Source organism: Syngnathus scovelli, chromosome 5 (assembly GCF_024217435.2).
Source record: "Syngnathus scovelli strain Florida chromosome 5, RoL_Ssco_1.2, whole genome shotgun sequence".
Lineage (NCBI taxonomy): Eukaryota > Metazoa > Chordata > Actinopteri > Syngnathiformes > Syngnathidae > Syngnathus > Syngnathus scovelli.
In genome coordinates, this window is record NC_090851.1 from 15,488,552 (window position 1) to 15,509,350 (window position 20,799).

At 43.8% G+C, this 20,799-nt stretch overlaps 1 protein-coding gene across 9 annotated transcripts in view; it reads right to left on the reverse strand.

Moving 5' to 3' along the window:
- Positions 1-4,488: 4,488 nt before the first annotated feature.
- Positions 4,489-20,799, reverse strand: part of topbp1 (DNA topoisomerase II binding protein 1) — a 73,763-nt gene continuing 57,452 nt past the window's right edge. For 2 of the 9 annotated variants that reach the window (XM_049721504.2, XM_049721500.2), the window contains exons 15-28: positions 16,982-17,158; positions 16,736-16,860; positions 16,543-16,666; positions 16,319-16,468; positions 15,532-15,619; positions 15,278-15,452; positions 14,950-15,179; positions 12,439-12,581; positions 12,280-12,367; positions 11,928-12,091; positions 11,318-11,446; positions 10,577-10,666; positions 10,341-10,502; positions 4,489-4,711 (exon numbers count right to left, since the gene is read on the reverse strand). In XM_049721504.2, the coding sequence (XP_049577461.1) occupies positions 4,583-4,711; positions 10,341-10,502; positions 10,577-10,666; positions 11,318-11,446; positions 11,928-12,091; positions 12,280-12,367; positions 12,439-12,581; positions 14,950-15,179; positions 15,278-15,452; positions 15,532-15,619; positions 16,319-16,468; positions 16,543-16,666; positions 16,736-16,860; positions 16,982-17,158 (1,974 nt within the window). In that variant the 3' untranslated portion in view covers positions 4,489-4,582. The remainder of the gene's footprint in view (positions 4,712-10,340; positions 10,503-10,576; positions 10,667-11,317; positions 11,447-11,927; positions 12,092-12,279; positions 12,368-12,438; positions 12,582-14,949; positions 15,180-15,277; positions 15,453-15,531; positions 15,620-16,318; positions 16,469-16,542; positions 16,667-16,735; positions 16,861-16,981; positions 17,159-20,799) is intronic. The other 7 variants (XM_049721509.1, XM_049721508.1, XM_049721503.1 and 4 more) reach the window with 7 other exon arrangements.

A 20,799-nucleotide genomic window follows, 5' to 3' on the forward strand; every position in this document is an offset into this window, starting at 1 on the left:
TCCCCGAATGCTACCGATTGCGGTTCTGACTCCCCAAATGCCGCCAATTGCGGTTCTGACTCCCAGAATGCCGCCGATTGCGGTTCTGACTCCCCAAATGCCGCTGATTGCGGTTCTGACTCCCCGAATGCCGCCGATTGCCGTTCTGTTTCCCCGTTTGCCGCTGTGCGCGGTTCAGACTCTGTTGCTGCCACCTTGGACTTGTCTTGTCTGGAGGCTCACGGTCAGAATTTTATCCGTGTCCGAGTGGATTTCTGTCTTCTGCTGGCCGCGAGTCTCTATCCCGTCTGTGTCTTCGTTTCCCCACCTACCTCCCTTCCAAGTCCCTTTCCCCACCTATCTCCCTTCCAACTCCCTTTCCCTTTAATAAACCCTGGTTCAAGCTGCATTTGGTCGCCCTGCTCCAATCATTCCTGACAGCGAGCCCCACTTGACAGACATTTGCTTTCTGAAAAACACTAATGAATTTAACCCGTCAGAGAGGAGTTCAAATCTGGACTCCTGCTTCCTGCATAGAATTGATCTCATATTTACAAAAAAAAAAAAAAAAACACATATGCTAGCTTAATTGAAGATGGCCTGTAGATGTGACTACGTTCACGTCTGTATGTCCCTGCCATTGACTGGCAACCTGTCTAGCCTCAAGTCAACTGGGATCAGCTCTATAGAAAATGGATGGATGGATGGATGAATGAATGCATGATGGCAGCACATTTTACACCGATGTAGTAGTAGTTTTAGTTCAAGGGCGGCACGGTGGTGCACTGGTTAGCACATCTGCCTCACAGTTAGGAGAATGCAAGTTCGATTCCACCTCCGGCCCTCCCTGTGTGGAGTTTGCATGTTCTCCCCGTGTCCGCATGGGTTTTCTCCGTGCACTTCGGTTTCCTCTCACATCCCAAAAACATGCATGGTAGGCTGATTGAGCACTCCAAATCGTGCCTAGGTGTGAGTGCGGATGGTTGTTCCTTTCTGTGTGCCCTACGATTGGCTGGCAACCGGTTCAGGGTGTCACCCGCCTACTGCCCAATGACTGCTGGGATAGGCTCCAGCATCATACCAGATAAATAAAAGAAACATCAATCCATCCATTTTCTGAACCGCTTATTCTCGCGAGGGTCCCCGGGTGACCGGCGGTAAGGGATGCCGTCAAGCTGAAGAAGGAGTCCTATCGGGCCGTTTTGGCCTGCGGGACTCCGGAGGCAGCTGACGGGTACCGGATGGCCAAGCGGAACGCGGCTTCGGCGGTTGCTGAGGCAAAAACCCGGGCGTGGGAGGAGTTCGGTGAGGCCATGGAGAATGACTTTCGGACGGCTTCGAGGAAATTCTGGTCCACCATCCGGCGTCTCAGGAGGGGGAAGCAGTGCAACGTCAACACTGTTTACAGTGGGGATGGCGTGCTGCTGACCTCGACTCGGGACGTCGTGAGTCGGTGGGGAGAATACTTCGAAGACCTCCTCAATTCCACCTACACGCCTTCCATTGAGGAAGCAGGGCCTAGAGACTCTGAGGCGGATTCTCCAATCTCTGGGGTCGAAGTCACTGAGGTAGTTAAAAAACTCCTCGGTGGCAAGGCCCCGGGGGTGGATGAGATCCGCCCAGAGTTCTTAAAGGCTCTGGATGTTGTGGGGCTGTCATGGCTGACACGCCTCTACAACGTTGCGTGGACATCGGGGACAGTGCCTCTGGATTGGCAGACTGGGGTGGTGGTTCCCCTCTTTAAGAAGGGGGACCGGAGGGTGTGTTCCAATTACAGGGGAATCACACTCCTCAGCCTCCCTGGTAAGGTCTATTCAGGGGTGCTGGAGAGGAGGGTCCGTCGGGAGGTCGAACCTCGGATTCAGGAGGAGCAGTGTGGCTTTCGTCCTGGCCGTGGAACAGTGGACCAGCTCTACACCCTCGGCAGGATCCTCGAGGGTGCATGGGAGTTTGCCCAACCAGTCCACATGTGTTTTGTGGACTTGGAGAAGGCGTTCGACCGTGTCCCTCGGGAGGTTCTGTGGAGGGTGCTTCGGGAGTACGGGGTGCCGAGCCAACTGATAAGGGCGGTTCGGTCCCTGTATCACCGATGCCAGAGTCTGGTCCGCATTTCCGGCAGTAAGTCGGATTCGTTCCCAGTGAGGGTTGGACTCCGCCAAGGCTGCCCTTTGTCACCGATTCTGTTCATAATTTTTATGGACAGAATTTCTAGGCGCAGCCGAGGCGTTGAGGGGGTCCGGTTTGGGGACCTCAGCATCGCGTCTCTGCTTTTTGCAGATGACGTGGTGCTGTTGGCTTCTTCAGGCCGTGATCTCCAGCTCTCGCTGGAACGGTTCGCAGCCGAGTGTGAAGCGGTCGGGATGAGGGTCAGCACCTCCAAATCCGAGTCCATGGTCCTCGATCGGAAAAGGGTGGAATGCCCTCTCCGGATCGGGGATGAGATCCTGCCCCAAGTGGAGGAGTTCAAGTATCTTGGAGTCTTGTTCACGAGTGAGGGGAGGATGGAGCGTGAGATCGACAGGCGGATCGGTGCAGCGTCGGCAGTAATGCGGACCCTGTACCGGTCCGTTGTGGTGAAGAGAGAGCTGAGCCAAAAGGCAAAGCTCTCAATTTACCGGTCGATTTACGCTCCTACCCTCACCTATGGTCACGAGCTATGGGTCGTGACCGAAAGAACGAGATCTCGGATACAAGCGGCCGAAATGAGTTTTCTCCGCAGGATGTCCGGGCTCTCCCTTAGAGATAGGGTGAGAAGCTCGGTCATCCGGGAGAGACTCGGAGTAGAGTCGCTACTCCTCCACGTTGAGAGGAGCCAGATGAGGTGGCTCGGGCATCTTATCAGGATGCCTCCTGGACGCCTCCCTGGGGAGGTGTTCCGGGCATGTCCCACCGGTAGGAGACCCCGGGGACGACCCAGGACGCGCTGGAGAGACTATGTCTCTCAGCTGGCCTGGGAACGCCTTGGGATCCCCCGGGATGAGCTGGATGAAGTGGCTGGGGAGAGGGAAGTCTGGGAGTCCCTCCTGAAGCTGTTGCCCCCGCGACCCGACCCCGGATAAGCGGAAGAAGATGGATGGATGGATGGATGGATGGGTCCCCGGGTGTGCTGGATAATAGATTAAAATGGCAAATAATATGGGCAACATTATAGTGGAGTTCTGAATAGGTGTTTTGAGCCTGAGTTACTATTATGAAGGTCCTATAATTAACATGGCTGTCAAAGCATTGTTGATGTCATGGGTAATTGTCTAATTTCCCTTCGATGGTCCAAAAATGTTTAATTTACTCGAAATGTTGTATCAACTGACAGTGGACAGTAGTACTGTTCATCTACGTATTCATACAAGCAACATGTTAAACACTTTTGACTAGATCAGTGTTCTCAAATAGTGGGGCAGCCCCCCCTCCCCTCCAGGGAGGCATATTCCGACACTGTGTGTGTGACCCCAGGGAACTCATTAATTAGGATGCAATGTCATGCAGAGGTGTACTTTTAACATTTTAATAGACACATTATACAATTTATAATCATTGAGGAGAGCTGGGGCGTATGAAATATTTTCTTCCATCCATCCATACCGCTCGTCCCCACAGGTGTCGCCGGCATGCTGGAACCTATCCCAGCAGTAATCGGGCAGTAGGCGCGAGACACCCTGAACTAGTTGCCAGCCAATCGCGATATCTTCTTCATAGCAGAAAAAGCACTGCACTAGATGGAAGCAAAATGGGCCTGTGCATGCACTTGTGACATTTTTAGTGTTGGCTCAAAGGTTGGTAAGGACTAGAAATTTCATGGCCCCATCTCCTGGATTGTCAACACTGACGGTAGTAAATAGTTAGTGACCCCTGGCCTAGAGTATACACTGGCCCCTCACTGTTATTAGCGGGGAAGATGGGTGAGGGTAGCCCACAATTAGTAAAACTTCAAGTAAATTTTACGCCATTTAAACGCAATGAAGGAGGGGGTGGAGGTGCTGTGTATTTTGGGTGTCCTGGAATGCATCAAGTGAATTCCCATTGATTTCAGTGGAATAAGATGATTTGCGATACAAGTGTAGGAAGTGCAAAAAAACAGAAAAATATATACTCAAGTACTAAAACATGAAAACAGATTTAAATACAGTAACATAGTATTAACATTTTTTTTACTTCCCACATGTAAACAATCTAGTGATTACTGCACAGCATGAAAAAGCCAAAACTACAGTAGGCTAGAATGAATGCTGAAGACCAAAAAGATAATCAAACTGAGATAATGAGAAATGTCTCACCCAATGATAAATCAAATTAACCCACATGCCTAAAAAATAGAGCAAATTAACCATCAACAGAAGCTGGATGATGTAACGCCCTCTGCAGACCGGCCACTGTTACTGCAACCAATAAAGCATTGGACTTTAATGATTGGTTTGGACTTTCAGGATTGGATTTTCAGCAGGGCTCTCAGAGCCTCCAATCACAGCCCGCACCCACACTGCAGTCTTCTCAGCAAGACACGACAAACTGATGTCACATGCGCCACGCTTACTTTATTTTATAACACAAACCAATCTTATTTACAATATTTTGTACATGTGAAGGATAAGAGAGTCAGGGGGTGTTTTTAGAGCAGACGAGACTTTTTGGGCCGGGAGCTGTGCTCTGCTGTTCTGCGTTTCAGTGACTGCGTGCCAGGTGCCTCTTCGGGGTGACGCTCAGTGAGGAGATAGAGCGCCATGGGAGGGATGGGATCCTGCAGGCAGAGAAAACATGGTAAATCTCAACACATCAAAGTGTCCACAAGACACGGGACTAGGCCCGTTGCCTTCTTAATATCATTACAATCTGACTAATATTCATTTATTCATTCCATTTTTAATCAGTAATAGAAAAACAAACAAAAGAGACTGATTCAATTCAAATTCAATTTTAGGCATGGTTAAAAATATATAAAATGTCAAAACATGCCATAGGACAGAATTTGATTTGACCATGAACCCCCATATATATCACAGCTCGGAACATATTTCAGACCGCCCCCACAATAAATGAATATCTGTAATTCAGAGAGACATTTTCTTGGATTGTTTTACCACTCCACAATATTTTAAACTTGTTTTAAACACAAAACAAACAAAATGACAAACAAAACCTAACTTGCAGTTATAAAATGAAAATATGTGAACATGCGCCTGTAAGAGGTGGGAGCCGAGTATTATTGTGTGACGTTCACGTGTCTGTGAAGTTGACAGTAAATATTGAAAATCCATGAGTGATGTCACCCACAAAAACATTTAGAATTGCCATTATCTTTTGCATGTTTTTTGTTTAATTTTCGGGAAACACGACTGATGCTGAAACAATACAAGTTCTCCCATTGTTGGACCGATAAAGGTTAGTTTATCTTACAGGTGACAGCAGCAAAGCACTAGTTTTCTGTTAGACAGGATTATGGCTTGATTAAATGAAGCCCCACCCCTCACTTCGATAAAGTTCTTGGTCACTAGATGCCATAAGATGGCATCTAAACCAGTGTTTTCCAGCCTTTTTTCATTCACAGCACATCTTTTCATTGGAAAAAATCTCGCGGCACACCGCCAACAAATATCTGTTAAGCTCCTATATTAAAATCAGTTATATTACAACGAAGGACGTAAAGTCCTATTCCTATATACCGTAATTTCCGGACTATAAGCCGCGACTTTTTTCCATAATTTTGGACCCTGCGGCTTATAGTCAGGTGCGGTTTATATAAGATTTTTTTTCGTGATTTTTGTGATGACTTGATCACTTTTACTCTTAACACTATTATATACAGTAAAAGCTACAAAACAAACTGACAAATAACTCGTTTTCAAATCAGACGAGTAAAAACTGGTCAAATATTAAAAAAAAAGATATTAAAAGTGAAGACAATTTGCAATTCTAGTAATGACACACGAATTTGATGCACAATTTGTCTTCGCGGGCCACATAGAATGATGTGGCGGGCCGTATCTGGCCCCCGGGCCTTGAGTTTGACACCCGTGCTCTAAACCCTTTCTCTTACTCTGCCATATCACTCAGAGATTACACAAAGCAGTGGCGCTGTTTGGACCATCTGCATTGTATTAAAACCCAATCAATCAGCATTTAAATTCAATTCTTCTGACATTTTGCTCACCAAAAACAAGTTGTAATGAATGTGAACTTTTAATGCATTTTATTCAGAAGGTTACTTTGAACCTTAAACGGCGGCGCGGCGTACTTATGGATTTTTACGGCCTCCGGTCTCCAGGGGGCGCTCTAGCAGGAAGCAAGAGTGAGACAGGCGAAGAAGAGATAATGCGCCAAAGAAGATGCGCTAGTTTGTGTTTACATTTCGCGCATCACGCAGAACGCGATCAAGTCGGACATTACTGAAAGGAAGCCTTTATACACAAACCGTCATCATGGGGGACAAAAGAAATGCATATGATGCCGCTTTTAAGCCAAAGGCAGTCGATGTTGATGACATTATCTTGTGTCTACTCTGGAGCGCACTTATAGATTTTTACGGCCTCCAGTCTCCAGGGGGCGCTCTAGCAGGAAGCAAGAGCGAGACAGACGAAGAAGAGATAATGCGCCGAAAAAGACGTGATCGTCTCGCGCATCATGCACACACCCGCATTCACACAAAGACAGGAAGCTTTTATACACAAACCGTCATTATGGGGGACAAAAGAAATGCATACGATGCCGCGTTTAAGCTATACGTGTCGCTCGCTAGTTTAATGTAATTTAGCGCTTCGTGCATGAATAAGATTAGCATGAACAGACCTCTTCACGCTCGAAGAAATGCATAAAACCGACGACGAAAGAGAGACTGAGAAAGTGTGAGGCGAAGGATATCTAACGCTATTCCAATCGGACACTAAGGAGGAAGACTTCGATGGTTTCAGTGCACAGTAGGAAGATGAAGACGGCTCTTTTTTTACTTTTACTGGTATGTTTTCTTTAACCAGCCCTGTTAGTGCTGTGCTACCGTGTTGCTGCTGTGTTACCGCCGCGTCTCAGTGACTTTGCTGTGTTACTTCTGTGTTGCTGCGGTATTACTGCCGCGTCACAGGCAGTGTTTGGAAAGAAATGTTAAGGTATGTTATTAAAGCTTTAAAAAAACTTTCTGTGTCCAGTCTTTCTTTGCTAATAACTCGCGTGCACACTTCCGCGTTGCTGCGGTACTACTGCGGCGTCACAGGCAATGTTTAGAAAGACATGTTCAAGTATCTTATTAAAACGTTAAAAAGGCTTTCTATGTACTGTCTTTCTTTGTAAAAAACTCGTGTGCACGTGCGGCTTATAGTCCGGTGCGGCTTATGTAAGAAAAAAACTGAAATATCCCTGAATTTTAGCTGGTGCGGTTTATAATCCGGTGCGGTTTATAGTCCGGCAATTACGGTATGTATGGAGAGTTGAATAATTTAATAGAAATAAATATTCTTTAAATTGTATTCTTTTTTTTAAATAAAAGTGACAGTTTTTTAAAAAGGTTTTAGACAGTGTAAGAAATAAACTATTTAAAGTGATACTGATTAAAATAAAAGAATCAACGTGATTTTGTTTACTGTTTTAGACTACCGTAATTTCCGGACTATAAGCCGCGACTTTTTTCCAAAATTTTGGACCCTGCGGCTTATAGTCAGGTGCGGCTTATATAAGATTTTTTCCGAGATTTTTGTGATGACTTGATCACTTTTACTCTTAACACTATTATATACAGTAAAAGCTACAAAACAAACTGACAAATAACTCGTTTTCAAATCAGACGAGTAAAAACTGGTCAAATATTAAAAAAAAAAAAGCTATTATTAAAAGTGAAGACAATTTGCAATTCTAGTAATGACACACGAATTTGATGCACAATTTGTCTTCGCGGGCCACATAGAATGATGTGGCGGGCCGTATCTGGCCCCCGGGCCTTGAGTTTGACATCTGTGCTCTAAACCCTTTCTCTTACTCTGCCATATCACTCAGAGATTACACAAAGCAGTGGCGCTGTTTGGACAATCTGCATTGTAATTGTACTAAGTTCATCTTGTTTTTCCTTTTTTTAATCACTTCACTGGTTTCTTTTAAATCAAACAAGTTTTTTGATAACAACTTGTTTGATATAAAAGAAACCAGTGAAGTAATCTGCATTGTATTAAAACCCAATCGATCAGCATTTAAATTCAATTCTTCTGACATTTTGCTCACCAAAAACAAGTTGTAATGAATGTGAACTTTTAATGCATTTTATTCAGAAGGTTACTTTGAACCTTAAACGGCGGCGTGGCGTACTTATGGATTTTTACGGCCTCCAGGGGGCGCTCTAGCAGGAAGCAAGAGCGGGACAGGCGAAGAAGAGATAATGTGCCGAAGAAGACGCGCTAGTTTGTGTTTACATTTCGCGCATCACGCGATCAAGACGGACATTACTGAAAGGAAGTCTTTATACACAAACCGTCATCATGGGGGACAAAAGAAATGCATATGATGCCGCTTTTAAGCCAAAGACAGTCGATGTTGATGACATTATCTTGTGTCTACTCTGGAGCGTACTTATGGATTTCTACGGCCTCCGGTCTCCAGGGGGCGCTCTAGCAGGAAGTAAGAGCGAGACAGACGAAGAAGAGATAATGCGCCGAAGAAGACGTGATCGTCTCGCCAATCACGCACACACCCGCATTCACACAAAGACAGGAAGCTTTTATGCACAAACCGTCATTATGGGGGATAAAAGAAATGCATATGATGCCGCTTTTAAGCAATACGTGTCGCTCGCTAGTTTAATATAATTTAGCGCTTGGTGCATGAATAAGATTACCATGAACAGAACCTCTTCACACTCGAAGAAATGCATAAAACCGACGACGAAAGAGAGACTGAGAAAGTGCGAGGCGAGGGATATCTAACGCTATTCCAATCGGACACTAAGGAGGAAGACTTCGATAGTTTCAGTGCACAGGAGGAAGATGAAGACGGCTCTTTTTTTACTTTTACTGGTATGTTTTTTTAACCAGCCCTGTTCATGCTGTGCTACCGTGTTGCTGCTGTGTTGGTGCTGTGTTACTTCCGTGTTGCTGGGGTATTACTGCCGCGTCACAGGCAGTGTTTGGAAAGAAATGTTAAGGTATGTTATTAAAGCTTTAAAAAAAACTTTCTGTGTCCAGTCTTTCTTCGCTAATAACTCACGTGCACACTTCCGCGTTGCTGCGGTACTACTGCTGCATCACAGGCAATGTTAAGAAAGACATGTTCAAGTATGTTATTAAAACGTTAAAAAGGCTTTCTATGTACTGTCTTTCTTTGTAAAAAACTCGTGTGCACGAGCGGCTTATAGTCCGGTGCGGCTTATATAAGAAAAAAAATGAAATATCCCTACATTTTAGCTGGTGCGGCTTATAATCCGGTGCGGTTTATAGTCCGGCAATTACGGTAGGTCTATAAATATTGCAACAATAAAAACAAAGTCACTTTTAAAGACGCTCTGCTGTTCTGACAGCATAGTCATAGTCGAGGAGTCTCGACTTGACTGTTTATTTTATGTATGTGAAAAATAACCAATCCAGGTTCTCCGGTTGAACTGCATGCTCTGATTTCCATTGTACAACAAACGCACCACAACCGTCATAGTGTCTGTCACTGTTAGCAAAAGCACACAGCAACACACACATAAACTGAATATATGCCGATGCAATACAATCAGAGCGACATAATATGAAATCTCAAGATTCTCCGATTCTCCACGCATGCACGATTAGCAAGTGGCTAACCAGGCCTTGCGCGAACTGACCAGTGGTTTGGCGAGCCTGTTTACAATGCGCTCCGTAATTAATATTGGACAATCCCACAGCACAGCTGAACGTCTCTCACGGCACACCAGTGTGCCGCGGCACAGTGGTTGGGAAACACTGCAGTACAGTGTCAGCATTTTTTCTCTTCAAAAACTTCTCCATCACTGTCACTATCGACTCGTCTCGCTATAAGCAATGACAACGTCGTTGTCAATGCTACCTGCATGGGCATCCCATATACCTGCCGCTGCATCCCTGCGTCGCCAATTTTCTCATCTGCAAGCACAAGGCAAATCGCTACCTGCTGCTGCAACCTCCTGATATGGAAGAGTACTACATGATTACTCTGCCGGGCGCTACACCGCACAGGCACACAAATTGGAGAATTTCCCACGGCACCCCTGACAATATTTTGCGGCACACCAGTGTGCCGCGGCACCCCGGTTGAAAAACACTGATCTAAAACAATAGTTTTAAATCAGACAGAAGCACAAAAACAGCAAATAGGTTTAAAAAATGTGAACAGTGGAGATATATGGGTTAGTTAAAACAATCTGCACGTAAAGACAGGGGAGTGCGTTAAGTGACCTGCATGAGGTAGTCGGCGATGTACTCGGGTTTTAGGCACATCACCCCCTGAGCGGAGGCGTCTGACACGTCCACTCTGAAGTCTCCTGGCCGCAGGCGGCTGAAGTCGGCAAACAAGTGCGTTGCCTCTTTGTACATAGAAGGAGAGGCACTCAACATCACCTGGAGGAAATCAAAGTAAAATGTGATTTAGTCAAAATGTTTTGTCGTTTTGAAGACGATGGTGGCAGCCAAACCTTGGCCCTGCCTGACTGCAGCAAGCGCCTGAAGCCAGCTTCTCGGCCCTGGTCGATGTTCAGCATCACCGTCCAGCCACTGAAGGCTCCCTGGGAAAAAAAACCACAAGAGTGCTGCTTAATACACCAGACTGTCCAGCATAATGGCAATAAGGATTCTTTAAACTTGAGAGATGTTTTTTTTTTTTTTGAATGCAGAAATTAATTCAAACAAGACATATCTTTTTATACCTAAAAATTTAATCAACTAACATTCAGCTTCCAAAACTATTTTTGTTTAAGAAGGCAAGTAAATGACTAAAACAACAGTTACTTTTATTCATAAAAACATGTTTTTTGCAATTATTGGAATACACCAGAAAGACATTTATCTAACATTTTAAAGTCCAAAACTTCAAGATTCAAGAATTTTTATTGGCCATGTTTGAGCATGCCAAACAAGGAATTTGACTTCGGTACATCTCAGCCTCTGTTCAACATTTAGGTGACTAATAACACTCAGGACATGTGCGAAAATTGACAAATAGTCTCAAACATCCCCTGATCTTCTGATCCCCTTGTACTTGTACAATTTGAAACTAAGTTCTATCCATATGGTGACAAAATTTAACTTGTTTTGTTTGAATCAACATGCATTGATGTGCGCATTTCTATAAATGAGATATTTCTGCCTCCCTTTAACATCAGCCACATTTGAAAATGATATGTTTTTGACACGATTCAACTTGAGCTGCCACATACTCCCTGTTCCGAGGGTCCTCGCAGGACTTTCCTCCAGCGCATGGCAGCTAACGCTAAGCGCCTCTGCTGCGAGCTGATGGAGGGCAAAGCATCCAGGATGGAACTGCTGCCCCATTCATAGTCCTCCTCCTGGAATGCGTGACAAAAAAACATGATCAAGAGTAATCCCAATTATGGTGTCTTAATAAATGTTTATAGCTCATTGCAATATGGCTCGTTAACAACGTGTAATACAATATTCAATATGTTGAAACACAATATGTATAATATCTTGTGCATTTCCTGATGCAAAGTCACCCTACCTGCCTGTTGCTGCTATTACTTGGAAAACACATGCAACCCTAGATACAAAGTCCAACAATTCCAATTCCTGCACCAGTGGACTAAGTTACATTCTACACTATCCTCCTTATATATGCGGATTTATTTATGTTGTCCCACCCTATGTTCCACACCCCATTTCCCCCTAAAACGCACCAACAGAGTGGTGCTTCCAATTTCGTTGTACACCTGTGGAACAATGACAATAAAGGCATACTAGTCTAGTCTAGTCTAGTCTAGTCTAGTCTAGTCTAGTCTAGTCTAAATGTGGAGGTGCCGCTGAGCCCACCGGAATGAAACGGCCCACCGATCGACAGGCCTCCAAGTAAGATCTATGTAGTATCCATTTGCCAGCTGCCATGGCCGCCAGGTACTTTTCGTTGCGCAGTGGTGTGCCTACGATGATATGGGAGCAGGTGGGGTCAAAGGACTGCTTGTCCAGGATGATGCCACCTACAGGCGAAGCAGAACACAGCAATAAGAGTGAATGAAGCCTTCTGCTACTATTGGTTCTCAAGAAAAATAAAATTCAGCTCTATCTGACCCATAACCCAAAATTGTCTGATAGATTAAGAAGAAAAAAAATATACTCCTGAAGTTCTTAAATTCTCAAGGGCTCATTTAAAGGAAGCAAGACTCACCAAGCTCTTCAATGAGGTGACTGTAATCAATGCGTTCCTGAGGAGCAAGTGAAGACATCTGGAATCTGGGTGGTGTCCTGGTCTCCTTCTTAAAGCAGGAAGACAAGGTTTTTGATCCGCCAGACGCCGCATCTCATCACGATATATGTGAACTCTTACCTTTGTCTCAGGAGCTATCATGGGCTTGGTGAGTGGGAAAGCGATTCTGTGGGCGTCAGGAGTCATGATGTTACTCTGTGGCTCCGCCGTCGGGAGCTCTGTGGCTTTCTTGCTCATTTGCTGGTCGATGACGTCACAAGCTGCTGATGGGAGAAAGAAGGGTGACCTAGATGATCTTTTTGAGGGTGGGGGGCATGCACAACACAGGGATGAGAATGGCAAATGTGAAAAAACACGGAAAGGTAGCGGGGGGGTTTAACATACCATATTTTTTGGAGTATAAGTCACGTTTTTTCTCATAGTTTGGGTGGGGCTAGCGACTTATACTCAGGAGCGACTATGTGAAATTAGTCCTGGCCGCAATCGGCAGCATACGGGGAGTGACTATAATATGTACGTAGATCTGTGGAATAATTGGAGCCGCAACTGACGACGAGGCTGACGACGAGGCTGACGACGAGGCTGACGACGAGGCTGACGACGAGGCTAACGTCAACGGCGCACGTAGTTCTGGTGTCATCAGTTCTGTGTGTGTGTGTGTGTGTGTTTTTTTTTAAAGTGACACGGAAGACGAAGATTCCGATGGAATTAATGATTTGGAGTGACATGGATGGTTCGATAAAATTGTTGTTTATATTACATTTATTTGATATATCTAGTCTGACGTCAGCGGCGCATGTAGTTCCGGAGTCAACAGCTGTGTGTGTGTGTTTTTTTAAGTGACACGGAAGACGAAGATTCCGATGGATTTATTGATTTGGAGAGACATGGATGGTTCGATAAAATTGTTGTTTATATTATTGGTATTTGATATATAGTTTATACAGTCAAACCTTGGTTTTCGACCACAATCCGTTCCAGAAGGCGGTTCGAGAAGTGAATCATTCAAATTCCGAATCTATTTTTCCCATTACAAATAATGGAAAATTTTTAATCCGTTCCAAGACAAAAAAAAAAAAACGCCTTTTTTAAGCATCTTTTCATTTGCACATTTTTTTCCGATCGCGCAACTGGTGGAAGCACTGCCGACCGCTTAACTGTAGCGCGCCGCCGACCGCGCAACTGCACCGCGCTGGTCGCATTATTGTGACAGAGTCGTCGCTGAAATTTAGAAAATATTTTTAAAGTCCTGATGTACTTTCCAAAATTTAAGTGGGCCTCATTGCGCAGGAAGCTTAATTTGGTCTGATCGTTCAACCGCAGCGCGCCGGGCGCTCACTGTTCCGTTGCTTTATGAGCGTCTTTGTGTTTTAGGATGGCTTTACTGCTCCCACTTGCTTTCTTTGGAGGCATGATTAGGGGTTAATACAATCCTCAAAGTAACGAAAATACAATAACGAATGGAGTCAGTCGCCATCCGGGCCGCGCGGTCGGGTTTTCTCGGGTCCTTTCGTCTCATCTCGCGAAAGGGGTTCGACCTCTGAAAGCAAAAAAAATCTCGAATTTTTCGTTCGAATTCAGATTTGTTCGAGAACCGGGACGTTCGAAAACCGAGGTTCGACTGTATATTGTTATATGGGCCTGTGGAATAATGTGAACTGCAACTGACGACAATGAGTCCGACGTCAGCGCCGCGCCGCACACTCGGCGTTGTTTACAGAAAGGACGAAGGATTTGATCGATGGATTTATTGATTTGGAGTGACAGATGGTTTGATAAACGTGTTATGTTATAGTTATTTGAATAACTGTTAATGTTACGTCAGACCCATTCTCAGCTCCTTGTTTGTGTTTATATCACGTTAGCATACCGTATAGTTTAGCCTGTTGTTGCTGGTTTATATCTGTTCTTGGTGTTGGATTTTGTGAAATAAATTTCCCCCACAATGTGACTTACACTCCGGTGCGACTTATGTTTTTTTCTCTTTTCCCTATTGTGCATTTTGTGGATGATGCGACTTATACTCCGGAGCGACTTTTAGTCCAAAAAATACAATATATTATATTAGCTTACATGTAACATCATGTTACTTTCTAAACCCACGTGCTTGTAAAAGTAAAAACGTACCTCTGTGTTTTTTTTGTTTCGATGTGCTCCTTAATGTTCCTAGCGCCGCGACCTCCATAGCTTATCACATCTTGACAAAGAATGCATAAAACCTTCCCCGGGACATCTAATTTACGGATATGTTCCGTCAGGCAGGTGGTTACGGACTGTGTTCCGAGTTGTAAGATGACGCTGCTCTAGAGCCATTCCCATCTGAAGCAGTTCTTGATCCCGTTTGACTTGTCTATTTCCCTGGCACGATCCTCGTCTTTTTTCTCTAAGACTTTCGCCATGCTGGCGAAAACTTTTGCTGATTAGGCAAATGAGTAGGCAAATTATGTGACGAAAGTAGCGCCAAAATGCTGCCGAAAATAATTCAACTGTTGTCGCAATACTTCTGCCAGCCCCCCCCCATATATAAAAACAATTTTCTCAACGGCTCTACACGATTCACGAAAATGATACTTCCGACGGAAAAAAACACGTAAATCCGCGGAAAATTTTTTCTCTGACAACACTGCGTACCCATCTGCACCAGCTCCGAGTCAGTCATGGAGTCGCTAAGCTGTCTGTCGTACTGCGCCAGGGCCCGCGGAGGAGGCGCCAGAGGCTCAGAGTGCTGTGAGGGATTACCGGGCCACTGCAGGTTGTCGGCCAGCTTGGCCCTTTCTTCCCTGGCCGTGGGATCGTCCCAAACAATCTGCTCGCTCTGGGAAGGCTCCGCATTGACATCCAGAGCAGCTGCCCTAGAGACCCTTTCATGAGGTTGTCAGGTTAGAGGGAACATCGCCTTTTATTCAGTCATCAAGCGCTCCTTGAAGCACTTTTTTAATCTGCAGCCTCCTCTCCTCACCTTAATGCTTCCAGAGTGCGTCTGCTGACGGCAGAAGTGTTAGGGGTGGAGTCTGTTGACCCCGTCCGACAGAGCCGTAGCGACGGCCGCCTGCCAGTTGTCATCTTTGTGGCCGACATGATTTCTTGGAGTGCTTTTTGCAGGTTCTCTCTCATCTGCAGCGTTTCTGTGACCTCTGGTGGAAGACATTGAAACAAATGACTTTTTTGTGTGGCTTTCTTTAAGTTGAGGGAGAGAACTGGAGTAACATCCACCATTCTTGTCCGTTAAGTGATCTTGCTCTCTGCTCTCATCACTTGCACGGCGAGAGGTGGAAGCATCCTCTGCGACCTTGTGCTCAGGCTGGAGGATGGATGCGTAAATGCTTTAATGTCACAAAATTTTGGTTGCTCTTTCTGAAATGTCCCATGATTCCACAAAATGCTGCCACTCTAAGTAAAACCAGTCGCGCAGTAACTATGTCAAGGAGGAGCTAAGTTAAGAGTTTCACAATTAAATCATTTGTCAGCCATTTAGAAAGTTGACTTGGGAATCTAATTTGTTATGTATTTATGGTTTCAACCTTTTATAAAAGCAGTTATAGGTATTTTTAAGAGCGACATCAATTCTGTTTTTTTTAACATTTGCATTTTTATGTGTTTACTGTGTTAAAGAAATTGCTCATATTTGTAGGATGAGTTAATAAATAATAATAATAATATTTCATCACTTCCGAAACATTTTCATCATGGAAACTAACTCAGGAAAATTGTCGCTGTTCCGTGTGTGTATATCTTATATTTGTATTATTGCCAATGTTTTATGTGATGTGGTCTGTTCTTATTGTTATTTGATGTTATATGTCCTGTAAGCACTTTGTTAAGGCGACAGCTGTTGTGAAAGCGTTAAATCAATAAATTTATTTTTATTTTATAGTGCGTCATTTTGACCACATAACAGGGGGGATGAAAACATTTGTTGTTGTGAATGTCCAACACTTGTATTGGGGTGCACCTATGAATCTACCCGAGTAAATGTCAGCATGACAACATTTGGGCCTACTTTGGATTCGGTGTTTTCTTGCAGTTGCGTTCGTGTGCAAGACGGAGACCTCTGCGAGCTGCTGGGAACTTGACTGAGGTTCAGGCTCATCTTAGGGTTGTAGGTGAAAGGATACAGAGACTCCGGGACGTGCCTCTGCTCCTCAGCACACTAAAAGACGGCAACAGACCAATGTTGGGACCAAAGTCTTTCAGGGAACGCAGACAACAGAGCAGGCGACTCACGGCTTGGAGCCAGTGTTGCGAGACCACATGCAGCCCCCTCTCTTTCACGCCTCGGTATTCCCGACTGTTGTCGCTTGCTCGGCCCTGGTAGATGAAGTGGGTGACGCTTTCGTCACAGGCCCATCTTAACACACAAAAACATTTTTGTCATCATGCCTCTGCTTGCAAAGACATAAAAGTCAGTTGTGGCTACCTGTATTCGGCTCCGAGTGAGGCGGCCACAGCGTTCAGTTCGCTCTGCATCTTGCTCAGCTTCTTCCCCACGCAGATCACAACGTCCGTGAGTGGGCCGGCCACCTCTTTTGCCACCTTGAGATGCTAAAATGTCAGAGGTTGGCCAAGTTAGATTCATAGCATGTACAGAAGGTAAAAATAACAAGTGAGAGGGGTAGAGCAAAAACGGGGAAAGAAAATACAGAAATGTAGTGCAGTTAACAACCTCCTTCCTGGCGATGCTGAGCTGCGGGCTGGAAGTGACAGCTTGCATGTCAGCAAGGTGGCTGCCACGGGTGCTGTTAGCCAGCGCCACCTTCAGGTTTCTGTTGATGACGTCAGTCAGTGGTGTCTCTGTCTTCTCGCCGGTCCCGCCTGGCGTGTCCAATGCCGCCAAGGCGTCCTGGAGCCAATATACAGAACTCTTAGTTAAATAAGAAACTTTCATTTCTTTATTAATTTTTTTTATATTTGAAAACGATGGTTTCAACTCTGGAGAATTAAGTTGTAAATGATGAGTATTTCTTTAAATAAAGAATTTTACCAATACTGTATATTGTATTTCAAAACTCATTTCACTATTTCTTTTGTAAATTGATTATCATTACACTACATATAGATAAATCTCTGAACTAGAATTGAGATGTTTTCTGTTAAATTGCATAAATCATTTATCCATTTTTATTCAGCAATATCATGAAATTTACCGCATTTTCCTCACTATAGGGCACACTTAAAAGCTTATAATTCACTCAAAAAAAACCACAGTGCGCCTTATAATGCAGAGCGCCTTATATATGGATCAATTGATGAATTTGTTGATCCATACAAGTTGTACACAGCGTTCTGCCAAAATGTTTCAGTATGTTTCAGTACGACTAGTAAATTACAAGGTCATATCGCTTTTAGCATTACGGCAATCGTGGTAAGGGACATCACCGAAGTAGGCTACAACTGGTCGATCGCATGACATTTAAATATTTTTTTTTTTCTTTAGGCTAGAATCCATCCCATCGCTTGATTGACATACAGGTAAGCCTGCTGGGAGGCAATCACAGTGAACCACACATGTGCAAGTGACAGTGACCACACCCCCTCACCGCAGCAAGTTTGGCTGCGCATACACAAACCCGCCACCAAAGCTAACAAGCTAATCAACGCATTACGCATCAACGCATGCACTCACTTTTTTCTTTTAAACTGAAGAAAGTTTATGATCATTAAAAAAGAGTGGGGTTGCTGGACCAAGTAAGAAGCCAAACCCTATCACTTTCATACGGAATGGGAGTTGGACTTTTTTTTACCTCATTCACTGGGTTAACATTCCCTTTAGCACAGCTCCATCTAGTGCAAGGGTGTCAAACTCATTTGTGTCGCGGGCCGCATCATAGTCATAGTTTCCTTCGGAGGGCCATTACGACTGTCAACACCTTATAACAGGGGTGGGCAAACTTTTTGACTTGCGGGCCGAATTGGGTTCTAAATTTTGACCGGGGGGCCGAACCAGGAGCAGATGGATGTAGTGTTTGTGTGAAGTAATATAAACGACCTGTAAAGGTCATTGCATAAAAGGTTTTGGCCTTTAGTAGGTAGTAAAGCATAGATATTCAAAAAAAGTTTTTTGAAAACAAATGCATTTATTAACAGCATTAAAAAAAAAAAAACTTCCCTAAAAAAACTGCTATCAGTGATTCTCATAAAATACGACAATGTTATTATGAATAACAGTCTCCATCAATTCAGTGCCTGCAGGTCAGATTAATGAAAGATGTATGTTTATCTTATGAGATCACATCAAACGGCAAACATTCTGACCAAATATATCATCTTGAAGAATCGGTGAAAGCATACATCCAAATAAAGTAATCAAAACGGCAACACGGTGAGGGGTATCTGAAAATCAGAGCAGAGTTTTAACTCACAAACACCTGGTAACAGAGGTGAGGAAACGGGAAACACTTCCTTAAAGTAAGCCTTAAGAACTTTACAGGTTAAGATTAGTCACAAACAGGTGGTGGATCAATGTCCTTGAGCATCCTGCATTGTTTGAAAATGAGAATGGTCGCTAGTTTCAATCTCTGCTATTTGTACAGATCATATTCAAAATGCATTTTTTTACAACAAACTTGAAAGCCTCCCCTTCATTTTCAGTGGGAACAGTGTTGTTGGTCTCCCTTTTTTTGCTAGTGTGTCATAGTCTGGAGTAAAATTTGTTGTGGGAATTCTTAGGAGAGATCCGAGGTGTTGGTCCGTTTACCTAGATCTGTGACGGGTTGATGTTGATGTGCATGTGGCTGAACGTCACGTCGCGTACGTCGAGCCAAATTGGCCACTCTTTTTAAACACTCGGCACTCAGTGTCCACCTTGCTTTTCCTTGGGCGACTCATTTTAATGAAAGGATTCCAGGGGAAGGTTTGTGGGTGACTTTAGCATAAAACTGTATCCAAAAGCTCGGCGCGCAAATTACAAGAATGCTGTCGTCACAGCCCACGCTCTAAATTCGGCACTGATACAAATAGAGCGCGAGTGCGCCATTTCCGTACTACTGAGTACGTACACGCACTTGTGAGTGTGCACCGAGCTTTCTGACACGGCCTCCGGTAGTAAATGCGCAGGCGGGTGGTTCCCCATCTACTGGGGAAACGCAGTCATTGCAGGCAAAATGACAGAAAAATTTTTTTTTTAATAATACAATTTATTTAGGGTTGGCGGGCCGGATTAAACGGTCCCGTGGGCCGGATGTGGCCCGCGGGCCGTAGTTTGCCCATACCTGCCTTATAATATATACAGTATAAGCCTCAGACCAAATTGATGAATAACAAGTTTTGAAATCATAGTTTCAATTTCAATTGTTTTACTAACACAAGTAAAACAATTAAAAGGATGAATAGTAATACAAATAGCTAGCAATTTAATATTTTTTTTTATCAAAGTGAATACAATTTGTAATTTTAGTATTGACGTAGTCCATTCCCAATTCGTCTCTGCGGGCCACATAAAACGATGTGGCGGGCCATAACTGGCTAACATAACCCTCGTCAACCTCAGTTTGATGCAGTAGCTTCTATTCTATGTGCCTTTTAATCCGGTGCGCCCTATATATAAAAACATTTCTAAAATAAAAAATTCAATGACGGTGTGCCTTATAATCCAGTGAGCCTTATGATGCAGAAAATACTGTATTTGCTTTATTGACTACTACAATAAATATAGCTAAACAAAACCATTTCAAATGTGTTTAATATTTTGCAACAAATAATTTTTTTTAAATAATAAAATGTTGACATAAATGTATTTTTGTTTCATTTAATAACGTAATAATTATATCCATAAATAATTGTAAATCCAAATTTTAAAGAGAGGATGATTATGATTAAAATAAACATTTTACCTGAACTCATTGTATTTTATGTACCGTATTTTCCGCACTATTAGGTGCACTTAAAAACGTAAAATTTACTCAAAAAAACAGTACGCCTTATAATGCATATATATTATAATATGCATATAATGCGCCTTATATATGGATCAAATGATGAATTTATTGATCCATACTGGTTGTACACAGCGCGCTGCCAAAATGTTTTAGTACGTTTTAGTACGACTAGTAAATTTTTTCAGTTAAAAATAGGCTGTCCCGTTAATGTTTTGGAGTACGTTTACGGCTCAATATCCAACGGAATCATAAATAAGCAGCACCAATGTGTTAAATCACTCTTTATTCGGTTCTGATCACTTTAATGGGTTAGAGTTTGAGAAACGTGATTGTTTACAGGGGGCTGCCACCACACTGCTGAGGCTCACGGGAGTCTGCGCGAACTGAGGCTTATGGGAGTTTGCGGGTGGCTAATGCTATAATGATAGCTGCTATACGCACGAGGCTATTTCGTTTCAAAATAGGCTGCTCCGTTAATGTTTCGAGTAAATTTACGGATCGATATGGAAGGGAAACATAAGAGTACTAATGTGTTCAATCGAACTTTAGTCAATTCCGCTCATTTTATAGGGGATAGTTTGAGAAACGCGATTGTTTACAGGGGGCT